The sequence below is a fragment of the Archocentrus centrarchus genome, chromosome 20 (assembly GCF_007364275.1).
Source record: "Archocentrus centrarchus isolate MPI-CPG fArcCen1 chromosome 20, fArcCen1, whole genome shotgun sequence".
Taxonomy (NCBI): domain Eukaryota; kingdom Metazoa; phylum Chordata; class Actinopteri; order Cichliformes; family Cichlidae; genus Archocentrus; species Archocentrus centrarchus.
The window spans coordinates 31,587,958-31,604,865 of NC_044365.1; the positions used below are offsets into that span (position 1 = coordinate 31,587,958).

Here is a 16,908-nt window from a genome sequence, read left to right on the forward strand (position 1 = left end):
ACAGAAGGCATCTGCTTCAGACACTCCTTCATTTACACTCTTCCCCTCATTCACTTGTTTTCAAGGTTCACAGTTACACTGGTGATCAAACATTTTCAGTTTCACTTTAAGACACATTTGATTTAGTTTGGAGTCCAGTAGATAATATTCTGGGCACAATAATTAAAAAGATCTGCCTGAAAACATCACTCTGGGTCTGTAAAACTGCAAAGGAGAATTTATTTCAAGAAAGCAGAACAATGTCTGAGAAATATATCCAGCTTTACTGATATTAGTGATATCTAGTTGATATCTTCTGATTCTGTTGATGGCTTCAGTTCATTTTTAAAATAGTTTTAAAATGTTTTTAAAGAGGAATTTACAGTAATGTCTTTAAAAAGCACATCTCAGTCAGCAGAGACGTTCAGGACTTACACACAAACAGATCTTTGATTTATTTACTAATAAAAACACAAAAACTCCAACGTGACCTCTTTAAAATACAACTGACATGTCATAAAGTTAATGAAGTGTTTTTTATTAAATATAAAAAGGCTCATGAAGTTCACTGAAATGACTTAAAAATCTCATCTTCATCACCGGGCGCCACTCAGAGCGACAGGTTGACGTCGCTCTTCATCTTGCCGCTGCTGAGGCTGTGGATCATGGCGATCATCGCCGAGTGTTTGTTCAGCTCGTCCTCCTTCTGCTTTAACTTCGTCTCCAGCTGACTCTTCTGCAGCTCCAGAGACGATGCCTGGAAACAGAAAAGGTTCCATATCAAGAACAGAGCCGGGGAGTCTTTGTTCTGGATCAGGCAGATCCAGGCTATTCAATTTCACTGGGTTTAAAACGGAGTCAGACTTCTTCCTGGTGACCAGTAGACTCCATCAGAGTCATAACCTTTGGAGACAGAATTTCTGGGGTAACGAGATGAGCAGTGACCTTGGGATCATCTCTCTGCTGTCTGCAGATGGTGCTGAGAATCATGTGATGTCTTCCAATGCAAAGCTGCTGGGATAAAAACCTCCAAGCCTGAGGTTTTGGCTCTCAGCCGGGTGGGTGTGGCAGGCCATAACAATGCAAAGCTCATGAAGCTGCAGGTGTAATAAGATCCGAGCGCAGAGTGAATGTGTCGTTTTATCTGCACTGTGACTGCTTCAGTTACCTTGATGCTGGCGTCCTTCCGGGCCTGCTCCGTTTTATTGAGCTCTTTCCTTAAAACATCCACCGTCTCCTCCAGGTCTCTCCTCTCCTGCTCCTTTTCCTTCACCTTCTCCTCCTCAGCCCTCAGCTCAGCACGCAGACCTGACAGGAACGAAGCAAAGCGCTCAGTGAGATCGAGAACGTATGAATGCAGGAGTCAAACATTAGATATTCTTTTAGAAGCTGTAACCCGGTCTCTCCTCCTCGTTCTGCTCTTACAGTCGCCCTGAACGCCTGACTTCCTGCTCTGCTGATGAACTCAACACCGACCTGAGATTTCACCGTTTTTCCTCTGTAGCTCTGAATGAAGCGATTGGACCTCCTCTTCTTTCTCCTCCAACAGCGACGCCGTCCTGAGAAAAAGAATCAGAATCAGGACTCATGTCGAAGAAAACGGTCTTTTTTAAATGTGTGTGTAAACGCGGTTTACTTGTTTTGCTGCAGCTGCAGCGCTTCGTGGTTCTTCCTCAGAGTGTCGCTCTGCTTGGTGAGAGAAATGTGAGCCGCCTGCACCTCCTTCAGCAGCCGCTCCGTCTCATTATACCTGCACGGGAGGACCGAACCGTCACACCCAAAACACTGAATGTCACAGTAAAAGAAGGCCACAAATACACACTGGCTGTTCACGCTTTCAAAATAAAAGCCTTATATACAGAATTATGTGAGATGGTAGGTGGTTTCTCTCAGGGGGAAAAACAGGACATTAATGGTTAAATCTGCAGCACGGATCACAAAAACACCTTCAGGTAAAGTGAGAACCCCCAAAAAAGGAACAAAACTCAGACTTTGGTGTTTAAGATGTTTAAACACACTCGATCCCATCGTCTGTAACCTCACTGAAAAACAACAAAGTGTTTTTGCTCTTCTTGGTGTTCAGAACCTGAGCAGGAGGAGTTTGACACAAACACAAAGACTGGATCTCTTTCTAACTACATCAGTGATTTGGGAGAAAAAATGAGAGCCTCATATTAAAGGATGCTAAACATAAATCCAGCCAAAGTCCCACTGGGTGCCTCTGACCTGTTGAGCAGGGCATTGTAGGCTCCTTTCAGGGCCTGGTGTTCCTCAGAGTCCTGCTGTAGTCTGGAGTTGTGCTGCAGCAGCTCCTCCATGTCAGCTTTGGAACGCTCCACCTCCAGCACCTGGCCGCTCAGCTCCACCTGCAGCTCCTCCCGCCGCCGCTCTGCATCCTTCAGCAGCCCGGCCAGCTTACGGGCCTGCGGGCGGAGCGAGGGGCAAGAGATAAAAACTGCAGCTGTGAATTTGATCAAAAAAATCTTTTAGGACTAAAATGTGAGGAAACAGTAAAATATACAATGTTTCCAGAGTTCAATATGAGGTTTTTAGCTTTCAGTGAATTCACTGTGTTCAGCTATTAGACAAATCAACTGTCTCAGCTTCAGACAGTAAACCGGGTGCAGCAGTGTAGTCAGACTGCTGAGTACTCCTGTCTTTAGTGATGGGACGTACTATACCGAGGCCTCAGGGTGGGTGTTGAGACATCCAGGAAGTCTTTTGTGTAGCACGTATTGAGGCTCGCTTTTTTCAGGGAGAGTGACGTCACTGATGACATCTGAAGCCTCGCTGCTTCAGGAAGTGGTCCGAGTGTTGGCGTGATTTATGAACATATAAGAAACGCAATGATCCCTTCAAAATGTCTGCTTGAGTTTCACCAGTGTGCCAAGCAGCTGATCTACGGGTATCATCCAAGCCTGTGCAGTGGGATGCAGGCTTGTACCTGTGCAGCCAGCCTCCTCAGTGCCATGTGAAAGCTGGAGACCGGCTGAGACCAAGCACAGCAGAAAAAAAAAATCTCTCTTAATAAAAATGAAAGTTCACCCAGTATTCATAAACACAATCACTGCCCCATCTTTAACCTGTTAACTGGCAGCACCAAAATCACCTGAAAAAACTACATAACACCCTCTGATTATTATTTGCTCTGGAAAACCCATTTTGTAGCCTATTAACCGGCCACCAATGTATGAAGTGCATTTTATATGGCAGGCTAGACCCTCCCATTTTGATTGACACCTATTTGGCCAATCATGTCAAGTAATGGGTTTCTCAGAGCCAATTATAACCAGAGGGCGTCACGTAGCTTTGTCAGGTGATTTGGTTCGGCCAGTTACATGACTGGCCGAATGAGGCGTCAATCAAAATGGTAGGGTCTAGCCTGCCATATAAAATAAACTTATTTCTGTAGGAAGATGGCCAAAAACCCATCACAAACAGTTGAAAGAACAATAATGGTTTTGACCAGCAGGGGGGGCTGTGTGCACATGAAATGAACCTTTTTTCTAAAAAACCCAATTAGATGTAAAGGCCTCCTGAGGCTTCATCTGGCCATCACTTTCTTTTTCATGAGGAAAGAATAGTATGAAAAGATCAATAATGTGTTACCTCAGCCTCAGCCTGAGCTCTCTGAAAGCGATACTGAGCGAGGAGACGGTCGGCCTGAGAAAGAGCCAGAGCCTTCGCCTCCAGCAGGTCCTGCAGACGGCTCTCCTTAGACTGACGAGGAGACACAAAGAAACTTCATCAGATACAGAAGTGCTGAAATCAACTGAGGTCTGAATGCTTCTGCATGGGTTTCAGTGTTACATGAACAAATAACTAGCACGAAGTAAAAGGTCAGACTGTAAAAAAACTGCAAGAAGAAGAACATGACAGGTTTGTGGTTACATGACTGCTGAGCCCAACTATAGCTGCGTTCATCAGGGTTTTCCTTTGGTCTGATGTACTCACCGCATACGTAACGAGCTTCTGCTCATAAACATCGATGATCTCAGACACGTGCGAGTCCTTGACCTGCTCCTGCAGCTGCAAACAGCAGAAACTTCCATTAACAGCTAAAAGGCACATAAGCAAAACCCTGTACAGTTCAGTCAGAGATCAGCACTTCACCAGTGAAGATTCAGACAGTTTTTTTTATTGGAAATGGTGAAAATGCAGAGACAGAAACTATTTGGCCTTAATTTTACAGCTGTTTTCAGTGGTTACACTGATCTTCCCAAACTTTATGACCTTTAACCTTTTAAAAAAAGCTATATATGTGTTTGTGACCCTGAGTTCTTAAGGCCCCGAAGAGATCAAACAATCCAGCAAATAAATAAAGCAGAAAAAATAAAACAGCATCTTACGATTTCCCCAGATTATTTTGCAGCACCTTCAGCTTATATGCTGCACAGGCTGGAGCTACATTATAAAGATCATATTTGTTTATGTAATTTAAGACATGTCATTTGTTTGTTTGTTCCCAATCAAAAGAGTTTGAGTGAATTTCCACACGAGGAAATATCTGAAGAGTTCTGGATGCAGAATTTAGATCTCAGAGCATCAGCATTTAATGAAAATTAACCTCAATGAGCAAATTTAAAATGAGAGAAGGAAACTCTGCATCTTAGTTTAATGTTGTGATCAGAGCTGCATTCCAGGCTTTGGCTGAACTGCAGCAAATGTCTCATTTCTGGAAATATGTCCTCACCTCCAGCCCATTCTGAATCTTCTCTACCAGACTGTGGACACTTTTGCTGGAAACGCTGGAGGATTCCAGCGTGCTGGCGTTCATCCTTGGAGGCGGGACTTCCTGCACTGCCACGCGCTTCACAGACAGCTCCGCCTCCCGCTGCCGATAAGCGTTGTTGGCGGCGATACTTTCTCCCAGGCTTGAGAAAAATTAGAAAGTTTTGTCCAAAAATATTTTCACAAAATTGTTACATTTTCTAGATAAAAATCACGTTTCGAGCATGAGACTCACACCAGCGAGGGGAAGTCTGGGAGGGGAGTGGCTTCAAACAGCAGACAGAGTCCGGTCTGCACACGGTCTCTGCGGTGGGAGGTGAGGGCCAGGGAGAGGGGGGTCACTATCCTCTGGTCCTGAGGGATAAAAACAGAGAGCGTAACGTCCCGTTTTAACTGAACGCATCATTCATGACATAAAATTAAAAAATACTGCAGTCAGTGAGACTGCAGGGAAATAATATCAGGGCGTACCTGCAGTATCCTGTAGAAGCTGGTCTCCATGTCTTTCACGTGTTGTCTCAGTCTGCTCATTAACTCCAGAGTCTTCAGCACAGCTTCAGCGCACACCTGACTGAGACAAAAGCACGCACACCTGAAATCACAAAATACCTCTAAAACAACTTGAAAAGTTTCATCAGCAAAATTAATGTTTAGTGGATTGTTTTACACCCCATACTGTGTTACTTTGCTCATATCTGTTACAGAAGTCAGTACTGTGTCCATCATGTTTCCACTCACTTGTGGCCCTTTGAGTACTTTATGTAAGTGAGTCAAAAAAGCCTCTACAAAGACTCGCTGGCCATCATGGCAGCATTCAGCAGGGCTGCTGATGTCCCTGGTCCAGCAGCCAGTTTCACACCTGGTAGCTGGTTGTGTGCTGGTGGAGAGCGGCTGAATAGCAGTTTGGTTTTTTTTTAAGGTATATGCGAGTACAAATCACTGATACAATAAAAGAACTAAATCATAACATCTGGTGCAGCTGTTCATTGCAATATTAAACTGTCACAAAATCCCACAGCTTCCCTCACTGCTCTAAAGTCATGTGAACCCAGAAAAATCAGAGCATGATGTATTTTATGACTGCAGTCAGAGCTTTTACTCACCTGAGATCATCGTCGGAGACAGGAGGCAAGCAGCTGAGGGGGCTGTTGCTATGGTAACGTGAGAGGAGCGCTTCAACCTGCGAGAGGCAGAGCTGAGCGCTCACCTGACAGGACACCAAAGATCTGGTGGCGTCCTCGGCGCAAAGGAGTGGAAGAGTTAAGGGTTCAAAGCAAACAGACACGTGCAGATGCAGAGAGCCTGCAGAGCAGCAGAGTCACGTGAAGGATATTGAGCAGCAGTCTGGTGACGCGGGTGATGCGGAGGCAGTGCTTTCTCAGGTGAGCGTCTCCCTGCGCGGGATCGAGACCCTTCAGCAGCCCCAACAGGACCGGAAGCAACATTTCCACAAAGCTCAGCGTACAATCAGACATGCTCTCTGCTCCCAACGCCTCCTGGAGGGAGAGGACAGGAAGGGGAACGGCTGTAGCATTTTCCTGGTTCTAGCAGACTAGCAGTCACATCAGAGCAGATGCTGCATCAAAGCTCTTTATATCTTATGTTAGGCCGCTGTGTCCCAGTGTGACTGCCGTACCTCCAGCAGCTCGTTCAACAGCTGCAAAACCTGCAGAGAGCAAGATTCTCCGCCCTCCACAGGTGAGCTCAGCCACTGCACCAGAGCCAGCCCACACTGCACCTTACGCCCACCGTCCCGTCCTGCAGCTCTGAGTTTGGGTCCCGCCGGTTTGAAAACCACCTCACACAGGAGCGAGCGCAGACCCGAGACACTGCACATGGCCAGGAGAAGCTCCAACACCTGCACACGACACAGACACACAAATCCGGATAAAAGTTTTAGTCACTGAGCTTGACCTGCTGAAGGGTTTAAACCTCTGGTTAGAGAACAGGAGCAAAAAGAGGCTGCAGGAGGAAGAGTGCGTACAATTATGCAGTAAAACTTAAGGTGTTTCCCTTATTTTCTGTTACACAGGTGGATGCTGACTGAGAGTAGAGCAGCAGAGAAGCATCTCTGTGTCCATTTGGGTCCTCAATCTGAAACACAGCAGCTTGAACTCACCTTTATGTTGTGTATGTATGTATAAATGAGTTGTCCGTGACATTGGCCACGTTGGCATGTTCATGGTCTTTGTGGGTTTTTTTTCCTGTTTATCATTTTGTAACAGAGGCTGTAAAAAAGCTGTTTGGCGTTTGTGACGCATTTGTCACATTTAACAGTGTGACGGGTTTCACTCATGACTGCTGATATTTTAACCCTGATGATGATGATGATGATCTGTTCCTAAACCTCAGAGCATTTTTAGTTCCTGAACCGATTCAGTCTTGTGATAGAAACCAAATAATAACCAAGTAAAAAGTTCTCAGCAGCTTTTCAATCAATGTTTGCAAACCAACTGTGACCCAGTTAAATTCTGAGACACAGAGAGAGACCACTCCACTGTCCACTTACATCACAAAACAACACTAAGAAGATTTAAGGTTAAATCCTGTGTTTGAGGAAAAGATGAAGAGTTGAACACAAACTTAGAGAACAATGATTCTGGGGGATGGGACTGAAGCAGCTCTGAGGGCTTCCATAACATCAGCAACAGCCTCCGTCAAATGGACAAAAAACAATTTCAGTTTTATTCAGAGCATCAAACCTTTTTACATGGGCCCTACAGCCAGAATTATAGTGAATGGGAGTTTCTCTGGGACCGCACATCTACCACGTGGACGCCACAAGGCTGTCCAGCCCACCTGAGGCTCTTCCAGCTATTTACTGAGCCACCTGCACAAGGTATCAGACAAGATCCAGGTGTACAGGGTAAAACAATACCAGATATCCCTTCATGTGGACAATGTCTTGGTTAGCCTCAGAGGCTAATGGCCATGATTGTATGGCAGCCTGTCACGCTAAACCTTTAACATAGAAAAAACAAACAAGTTTTATCCTTTAACTTTAACCCAGCACCTGAAGTTTAACTGGCACGCTAATATTTAGGGTAAAACTAACAAAGGATGCATCTGAACTTCATACTGAAAACTATAAAAACAAAGAAGATGTAGAGAGAGATGAGCCCTCTGTCTCTGCACTTAGGCAACAGAATAAAGGTGATTATGACGTAGAGCTCAGATTGCTCGACCTGTTTCAGTCATTTCCTACTCAGGTCCCCGATTGCAAATTTAGAGATAGATGTCGCTTAAAAATCTTTATGGCAGCTATTAAAAAGGCCACAAAGCGGTGGCTTAGTAGGGGCCCACCTACCACCAGTCAGTGGATGATGATCGTTAATAACAATCAGAGCAGAAAGAGGAGCGTCTGAGGCTACAGAAAGAAACGGGCGACGTTTTCTGGTAAAAATGGGACAGATACAGAGCAGGGTTACAGCTTACCCTGTACACGATTCTTAGAGCTTCGTTCTTACCTTTGTCAGGTGAACATCAATACTATCTTTGATTTTTGACAGCCCTGTGGAACCCCCAAACTATCGTATATAACATTTCCTTTATTTTTCATTTGCAAAGCTAAAAGGAAAGTGTAACCAAAAATGGTGACGTCTCTGCCTCGCTTCCTCCTGTAACTGTGGTTTATTTTAAACCATGTTTTAATTTAACGGAAACACCCAGTAAAAGATTAAAATCATCTGTTTCCTGAATTTGAACTCCTGAACAAATGTGAGGAAACCGTCAGATTTTATGTGAATCCTCAAAGCCAATCGTGACACTAATATTTTTTAGCATTTTATTGTTTTGAATTTTTATTTTGAGTTCAGTTTCACTTCAGTTATTAAAAAAAGGATTTCTTGATTTCAGTTTAGTTTTTCAGTTTCAAAATCTCCAGTTATTTAATACTTTATTTACTGTGTTAGTTATTTAAAACATGTTTTGCTTCCTTTTATTAAATTCATAAAGCAGTTTTAATTTAGAGACTATTATTTTCAGCTTTTTAATTGTGCTTTATTGTCTTTAGATATTTATGTATTCTATTCTGAAGTTTTTTGTGTTTTACACTGATAAAAAAATCATTAAGGAAACACTCGATCATCAGCGTATGACAGTTTTGGACTTTTTGGGCTGCCTCCTTAGACCTCAGACACTATTATTTAAGTTTCTTCAGTCAGACTTTCGCCTTCGTTTCTGCCTTAGCGGTGAAGGCTTCTCTCTAACATCGTCACTGCTCCACTTCAACTCCAAAATAAAATGATGTCCTTATTTAAAGAAATGAGGGTTGTGGCTATACGCAGATATTATGCAGATTCCAGGTAGCGACCACAAGGCCACTGATTTTGAATAAGTCTGATTTAATAACATAATAGTTAGCAAATATTATATGGGCAGTAAGAAAAAAAATTGGCCAGTGCACACGTGTCATAAATCTGAGTGTTTTTTTTGAGCAGGATAAAAACTTTTCCATGCACTGAGGGCCAAACCTTCACACGTATGGATGTGCCGTCCTGGAGAAGCTGGGCTACATGCCCGACTCATGTCTCGAACTACCAGCAGTGACAACAACACTATGAAAATGCAAAACTACAGAAAGATTAGACAGGGATAAGGAGAGCGTAACGCTCTGCGGCCACCACCAGGGTTGTCTTGGTCGCCCCTCCGGTGCACCTGCTGTCACTTGCATTTGCACCATTGCAGGTAAAAAGGATTCAGTGGTTTATCCTTTCAAACTGAACATATTGATACCCCTGAAGTTTAACTGTTACCTTTTTTGAGCAGTGTTTTTAGATTTATGTATTACTAAATGACATATTTTGACTGTGCTGTCATGTCCCCAAAGCCTCTTTAGGCTATATGTAACATCTTGCAGGGTAAATGCACGCCACGCTTCTGATCACTGCTATACTGTAAAAAAATAAATAAATAAATCATGTATGAGGCAGTGTGACACACACAGTCAGATGATGCTTTTGGTGGGAACATGCAGACTAACGTGCAGCTTGTGTGTTTTATCCTATTTGTCTCCGCTCACCTTGGCTGCAGGGTCTGGGTCTTTTGAATGCAGCAGTCCTAAAACCTGAGACACACATGCTGAGAAGTGCGGATACCTAGAAATGAACACATGGGTTTCAACAAGAGTTTTAAAGCAGCCACTGAGAAAAACTGCTCTGAAACGTCCGCATACCTCGTTAGGCAATCTGCTATTTTGGGGTTCTTTAGCAAATCAACCAAAAGATCAACTGAGTATTTTCTGGTCAGAGTGCCGTCACCATTCACGATGATGTTGAACACGAGCTGGAACGTCTGATGGATGTTCTTTGCATCAAAGAGCTGTCAGGAAATCAGAGATATTAAACGGTACGATATGAATCAGTATGAACGCTATTTACTGTCCAGGATGTAAAGAAAAACAAGAACAGAAAACAGGAACAAAAAAAGGAACTGCTGTTTCCAGTGCTGAGAAAAAAAAAAAAAAAAAGTATTTGTTAAGACACTTGCAAAGGTCTTGGTTTCCAAGAAACCAGACCACACTGTACTTCTTTTTAATCACTCTGAACAGCAGTTCTCCGAACTTTCTGAAGGTCTTTCAAAGTGTTTCTTTGGCTGCTTTTTCACTCCTTTTCTCATCTGTGTACCTGACCCTTTTCAGAGTTTCATAAACCGCTAAACCCTGACCTACGAGTCATTCAAGCAATAAAAAAGGCAGTTAACTCATTTTAAATGTTATCTTTATGCACCTTTTTAACAGCAGCTGCAAAAATGCATAATTTAATGTGCAATAAAAAAAATTTAAAAAAAAAAGGTGACAGCAGGTCGCAGCAGAGTTCACCCACCTTCTCTCCGACCTTCTCGTTCAGAGTGAGGCCAGCCAGTATGGACAACGTGAAGACCACCACAGTCAGGCTGTTGTGAGCCAGGAAGTTGATCAACGTGCGATAAAACGGCTTCACGTTGTCCTGCAAAATAACAGAAGCAGTTTCACTCACAGCGGTGACAACAGCAGCTGCACGTGGACTGAAGAGGTAAGGTTTATTTGTCACATGCACTAATACACAGTACAATGCTCAGTGAAATGTATTTTGTACCTGCAGCCGATGAGCAGTAAAAATATATAAATAAGAATAAAAATATGTAATTCACACATCACAGCACACAAAATAAAGATATATAAACATCCATCCATCCATCAGGGCACAAATATAACAGTTTAGTCTTCGAGGGTTTGTTACTGCAGCTGTGAAAAATGTGCATCTCAAAAAAACGAGAATATCACAAATTTTTTTCTTATTTAATTCCAAAAAGTAAACTATATTCATTACAAGTATGAAGCACAGACGACCCCTGAGGGGACGCTAATGACATGGTGAGCTGAGCTGTAATGTTAGCCATCTGCACGCTTCCTCTGGTTGTTGGATGGACACATCTCTACAGCTGTTATATCCAAAACTGGCCAACTAGTTTTATCTAATAGGGTTCTATTATCTCTCCAGCGTGTCCTGGGTCTACCACGGGGCCTCTTCCCGGTGGGACATGCCCGGAACACCTCACCCAGGAGGCGGCCAGGAGGCATCCTAATCAGATGCCCGAGCCACCTCAACTGGCTCCTTTCGATGTGGAGGAGCAGCGGCTCTACTCTGAGCCCCTCCCGGATGGCCGCACTCCTCACCTTATCTCTAAGGGAGAGGCCAGCCACCCTTTGAAGGAAACTCATTTCTGCCGCTTGTATTCACGATCTTATTCTTTCGGTCACTACCCAAAGCTCGTGACCATAGGTGAGGGTAGGAACGTAGATCGACCGGTAAATCGAGAGCCTCGCTTTTACGCTAAGCTCCCTCTTCACCACGACGGACCGGTGCAGCGTCCGCATCACTGCAGAAGCAGCCCCGATCCGCCTGTCGATCTCCCGTTCCCTTCGCCCATCACTCGTGAACAAGACCCCGAGATACTTAAACTCCTCCACTTGAGGCAAGAACTCGTTCCTGAGCCGGAGATGGCACTCCACCCTTTTCCGGCTGAGGGAAGAGGCCCCGTGGTAGACCCAGGACACGCTGGAGAGATTATGTATCTCGGCTGGCCTGGGAACGCCTTGGGGTCCATCCGGATGAGCTGGAGGAGGTGGCTGGGGAGAGGGAAGCCTGGGCTTCTCTGCTTAGGCTTCTGCCCCCGCGACCCGGCCCCGGATAAGCGGAAGAAAATGGATGGATGGATGGAGGGTTCTATTATAGTTAAAGGAAGCAGACAGCTGAGATCTCCAAACCTGAGCAACATCTAGAGGGATAACACTGCAGCCAGAAGAAACAATTACATTTCTGTCCTTTAACTTTAGCAGCATTTAATCTTTGTGCTACTCCCAACAGTGGATTCAAAATCCTTCCCTGAACAAAGTTTAATGCATTTATTTGTTCTTTATGTCTTCAGTGTTTGAACTGATGCTGATAACCAACCGTCTTCCTCTTTTATCCGATGCAGCAGAAACTCACCAGAGACTTGATGTAGTTCTGCACCGAATGGTTTTCACGACAGAGATTGGCCATGAGGCCCAGACACGGCATGACGACATCATCGTTGTGAGACTGGCTGTGACGACAGTAAAAGGGTAAAAGGGTTAAATGAAAGCCGAACGAGTCGTGTAAGGTACAGGCAGAGACGTTTATTACATGTTGGTCATGAGAAACGTAATGAGCTCGTGGATGTAGCTGGTGGACTGGAAGATACGAGTGTTGTAGGTCAGCTTCTGGAGCACCTGGAGGCACTGAAACACAGAACAACACAACTGAAGTGTTACATTAATGTGCAAATGATGCAGTCTGAATATGCAGTAACTGACGAGGGCATTTTGATGTGCATCTTAGGTATCATAATCCTGACTTCTCTGCATGCTCTCCAATATCCCGATCAGCATCCAGTGAGGTGGGCACTGTCCTTACAGCCCTACTGAGGTTAGAGAGAGAACCCCCCCCAACAGGCCTACAGTGGGAGTTAGTCTGCGGTATTACAACAGTGCCAAACTAATGTATTTTTGGTATTTAACCTTTTTTTAAGAGTCTTGGCCAAATTAAACCTGCTTTTGTTTATTATTGCAGAGAACATCAGGCTCCACATTAACATCCAAAAACAAAAGTCAATTTTCACCATCACCACAGTCTTATTAAAAAATAAAGGGTAAATAAATCAAGCCCTGAGTGATACATGAGCGAACTCCTCCAGTACCAAGGCCGGACTGAAACTGGCTGTAATGCAGCCGAAGCTTTATGAAAATATACAGAAAAGTCCTTTAAAAGGGTAAAACATAGGACATAATTCATGATTGCACACTTGGCTGGAGCCTAACAGCAGGCAGGCTGCAATGACGGGCTTACCTGCAGCACCAGAGGCTCTCCGGGTGTGTTGCTGTGACAGTGTACGACAGCAGCCAGGGTGCCGGTGAGGTTGTAGCTGCTGTGCAGAATCTCCCGGCTCTGAGCATCACAGGCTGCAATCAGATGAAATTAGAAATCAGAAATCACATGGTTCGCTTTTTTAAACTGTTTTATGTCTGTGCTGATGAAAGTGTCTCCATTTTATGAGTTCTATTGTAATTAAAAAAAAAAAAAAAAGCCGTTTCCTGAATTTTGTTACACAAAATAAATAAATAAATAAATAATTTGTTGAGTCTTGTTGTGAGAATCTTGAAAAACAGTGCACATCAATTTTAAAATTGACCTAATCTGTAATGTGGTATCAACATTTAGGTGATCTCTCCATATAATGACCTACAGAACTGCCCAAAGGTCTGTGCAGCTCACCTGGAGCTCACCAAGGAGGAGAGATGATGAAGCTGGGCTGTTAGGTCATCCACCCACTGGCACTTACAGTGATAATGGATGGTATCACAGAGGGCTGAGAGAGGCTGACAGGATGAGGAGGAGATATTAGAACAAGAAGCTTTTAAGGCCTGAGGAGGGGCAAAATGATGACAACTGAGCACCATCATGCTGCAGAGCCTAAAAAGCTTGCACACTGCTTTTTATCCATTATGGATGACGGGTGCTGTCACAGTGCCTCTGCTCAGGCTCCTCAGGAGCTGCTCTCCTCCTCTGAGCTTCCTGCTCTCATCTCCAGCCCTCCTCCACCTCATCTCCAGACAGCTTCTTCCTGCCTCACTCTTCCCTCTGCTTCCTGAGGTATGGACATGGGTTAAAAGCATGAGGGAGTAAGTCCTGCTGCAGGACAATGACTAAAAATGTTATTTTGGAAGGGCAAAATTACTGTACATTTCTGAAATCCTACTAAATCAGAGTTAAGACTCTCAAAGTGAAAAACAATTAGATTTGTAGCAACAGAATCATAATATCAGCATAAAATGTGGAAGCTGTAACTCCCACAAATATGGCATCAACAGAAGCTCAGGATGTCCCACTGACAGTAAAGACTGCACAGATGGTGCTTGATGGGCTCAGACCCCCACAGAGGACAAAGATAAACTGCTGGGTCTCAGGAGGACAGACATGCTGTTTAAACCTTCTTGGCCTAAAAAATTTATTTATTCCCTCCAATATCTTCTACTTCTTAAAATAACATTGCAGGCATCCCATAAAAACTGGAAAGCATGGATCCACAATACTTTTCACAAAACAGGGGGATTTGATGTGTGACCTTTGACCTGTAACAGGTCTTTGTGGCAGTGAAACACTTCCTTTATATGTCCAGACAGCCACCAAAGACCTAATGATGCAACTTTCTGCTGCTCCCATGTGAGATTACAGGTTTACATTCATGAGTTTTTAATTTTAGTCTACTGTGAATTTGTTTATTCTCAGTTCCAGATTTGCTCGTTTCACTTTTGTTTTGATTGGCTTTACAATCAGATGTGAAGTGCTAATGGTTTAAGCAGCGGAGCGCATCGCTCTCTAAGGCTATTCCACCGCAATGGGAAATTTAAATTACTTGGCTTTAACAGAGCATAAAATCTTCTGCCTGACCATCAGCTTCATCATCTCTCCTCCTTGGATGTCCTCCCTGTGGGAAGGTTATCCCACTCTCCCTCTAACTTTGATGCCATCTCTGTGCCTCACTTATTCTCTGACTTATGTTGAACAGTTTTCACAGAGTTACAGATACTGCATATCTGACAGCTCAGGTGGAGGCAGGATTCATCCAGTTGCTAATTAAAAACCGTTCCACCAAATATGACCTGAAATCCTGGCTACAGCTGACCTGTCACAGTGTGCAGACGAACACAAAACATTATTTCCCGTCAGATCGTGACCCGCCCACGTGTCGAAGTTAGACAGTAACTGTGTCACATGCATAAATCCACACGCTGACATTTTCATCTGTATTCCTTATTAAAGTCAGTATTATATACTGTAAGAGTGAGACAATCAAAAACACTTCGATCTTTCTGAGTCACATTAATTGAAGCATTTTGAAAGACATGCCGGTGTTGTATAGTACAGATGTGAGAAGAAAAATAAGAACAGACATTATTACAGACATCAGCTGCTCCTCGCACTCCCTCATCAGCTGTGCTGGTTTTTGAGCAGGTAATCTGCACTGCTCTTGGCAGGTGATTCCTGAGATGAACAGAACAAGCTTTGGGTGATCTACCACTGCTAGGAGATCACCCAAAGAAATGTCCACTCCCACAGGAGCATAATAGTTTGTCCTGCAGCTTTCAGTCAGAAAACTGGCACTGCGCCTCTGCCAACAGCAGCTTTTTGACAAAGTTTTGTCTTTTTTTAGTTTTATTGCATGAAATATTCTTATAGTAACAAATAAATTTCAACCCAGTCTACTAATAGTGAATATTTTATTTCCTCTCTTGGAATAAAGTGTGGAGGAGTGTTTCTCCTGTGCTTTTCCAGCCAGGACTACACCTCTCTTTGGGTTGACAGAAGTGGCCACATTAATACTAAAATCAAGGACATTTCCTCATTTTCACATTTCAAATTGTAAAAAGTCTAACTTTTATTGTTATTTCTATTAACTAAAATGTTTCTCCACAGTTTCAGTTCTGTGTTTAGTTCTGGTTGATTATAATAAACTTGGATTCAAACTGCCAGAGCACCCAGGTCTCAGTGCTTACTGGCCCTGAAGTGTGAGCAGGTGTTTCATACCTAGCTGTGACAGCAGGGAGATGATGGAGCTCGTCAGGGGGGGGCTGGTGCTTGGACTTCCAGCCAGCTCCACCAGCCCACTCACGCACTCGCTGGGCAGAACCTGCGCTGTGGACAGCAGCTGCTCGCACTTCAGCCCCGAAAGTTTCTACAAACACACAACATGCATGTGAACCGCACAGGGACAGCATCCACGCATCCCACCAGCACGCTGGGGTGTAATCACAGACCAGATTATTAGACAACAAACCGCTACAGTATTATTTATAGCTGCATGATATCCTGCCTTCTTCACATATTCTACTCCAAAACCAAACCCACGTGGAGCCTCATGACACCACTCAGGTGTGACTCTCCGGTACTGCAGGTGTGTTAACAGCACTTAGCTCACCTCCACCTGTTTCTGTAGCTGCGCTGCGTGCTGCGCCGTCCTGCTGTCTCTGTACTGCTGGATAGCCAGCAGCAGAGACTTCAGACACGTCGTCACGTCCATCCTACACAACAAAAACTACACTTTAAGAGGCTTTTATCAAAGACAGACAGAAAACTTTAGTTCGCGTGCCTTCAACCAACGTCCATTTTAAGCCTGCAGGCTAACATTAGCTGACCAGCTTATCTTACAGTGTAATGACAACAGACAAAAAGCTAATTATAAAAGTCTGAAACTGTGAACTGTGGGTCATGCATTCAAAACAACCGCCTTACAATGAACTTTATACCTGGGGTGCCTTTTGTTTCTTACACAAACATCAACAACCGGCAACACAACGGCGACTTCCTCCCGCTTCAACTTCGAAAGGGAAAGGATCGTACCATGTACGAAAACGGGGGTGAAAGTAAATAAAATCAACATTAACAAGACTATTATTTATTACTTTGTGATATACACAATTGCGTCCTATTATGATAAGGTTTGAAAGTCATACTGAAATAATTTTTAATAATTTATCGGTAACGGCTTAAAAACAGATAAAGCTGCTGAAAATCACAAACCCCCTCATTACAGGTCCTAAGGGCGAGGCCATGCAAGGAGACACGTAACAATAGGGGGCGGAGCAAGAACCTGCCGCTGTAATTTTTTAATAGTAAAAATTCGATTCAGTTCAATAAT

At 43.9% G+C, this 16,908-nt stretch overlaps 1 protein-coding gene across 2 annotated transcripts; it reads right to left on the reverse strand.

The window, feature by feature from the left end:
• Positions 1–260: 260 nt before the first annotated feature.
• cip2a (cellular inhibitor of PP2A) lies at positions 261–16,586 on the reverse strand. Of its 2 annotated transcripts, XM_030756339.1 has the most exons (22): positions 16,517–16,586; positions 16,189–16,291; positions 15,798–15,945; positions 13,059–13,171; positions 12,357–12,451; positions 12,180–12,276; positions 10,533–10,655; positions 9,884–10,029; positions 9,731–9,806; positions 6,347–6,568; positions 6,044–6,206; positions 5,814–5,961; positions 5,182–5,281; positions 4,946–5,064; positions 4,673–4,853; positions 3,934–4,008; positions 3,589–3,699; positions 2,206–2,402; positions 1,616–1,729; positions 1,456–1,538; positions 1,148–1,287; positions 261–736 (listed from the first exon to the last, which is right to left on the reverse strand). In XM_030756339.1, exons 2-22 carry the CDS (start codon positions 16,288–16,290, stop codon positions 590–592), a joined length of 2,700 nt encoding a protein of 899 aa, XP_030612199.1. In that variant the 5' UTR covers position 16,291; positions 16,517–16,586; the 3' UTR covers positions 261–589. The 2 variants fall into 2 exon arrangements, with proteins under 2 accessions (XP_030612199.1, XP_030612200.1); XM_030756340.1 differs by lacking the exons at positions 15,798–15,945; positions 16,189–16,291; positions 16,517–16,586 and adding an exon at positions 13,485–13,754.
• Between the last annotated feature and the right edge of the window lie 322 nt (positions 16,587–16,908).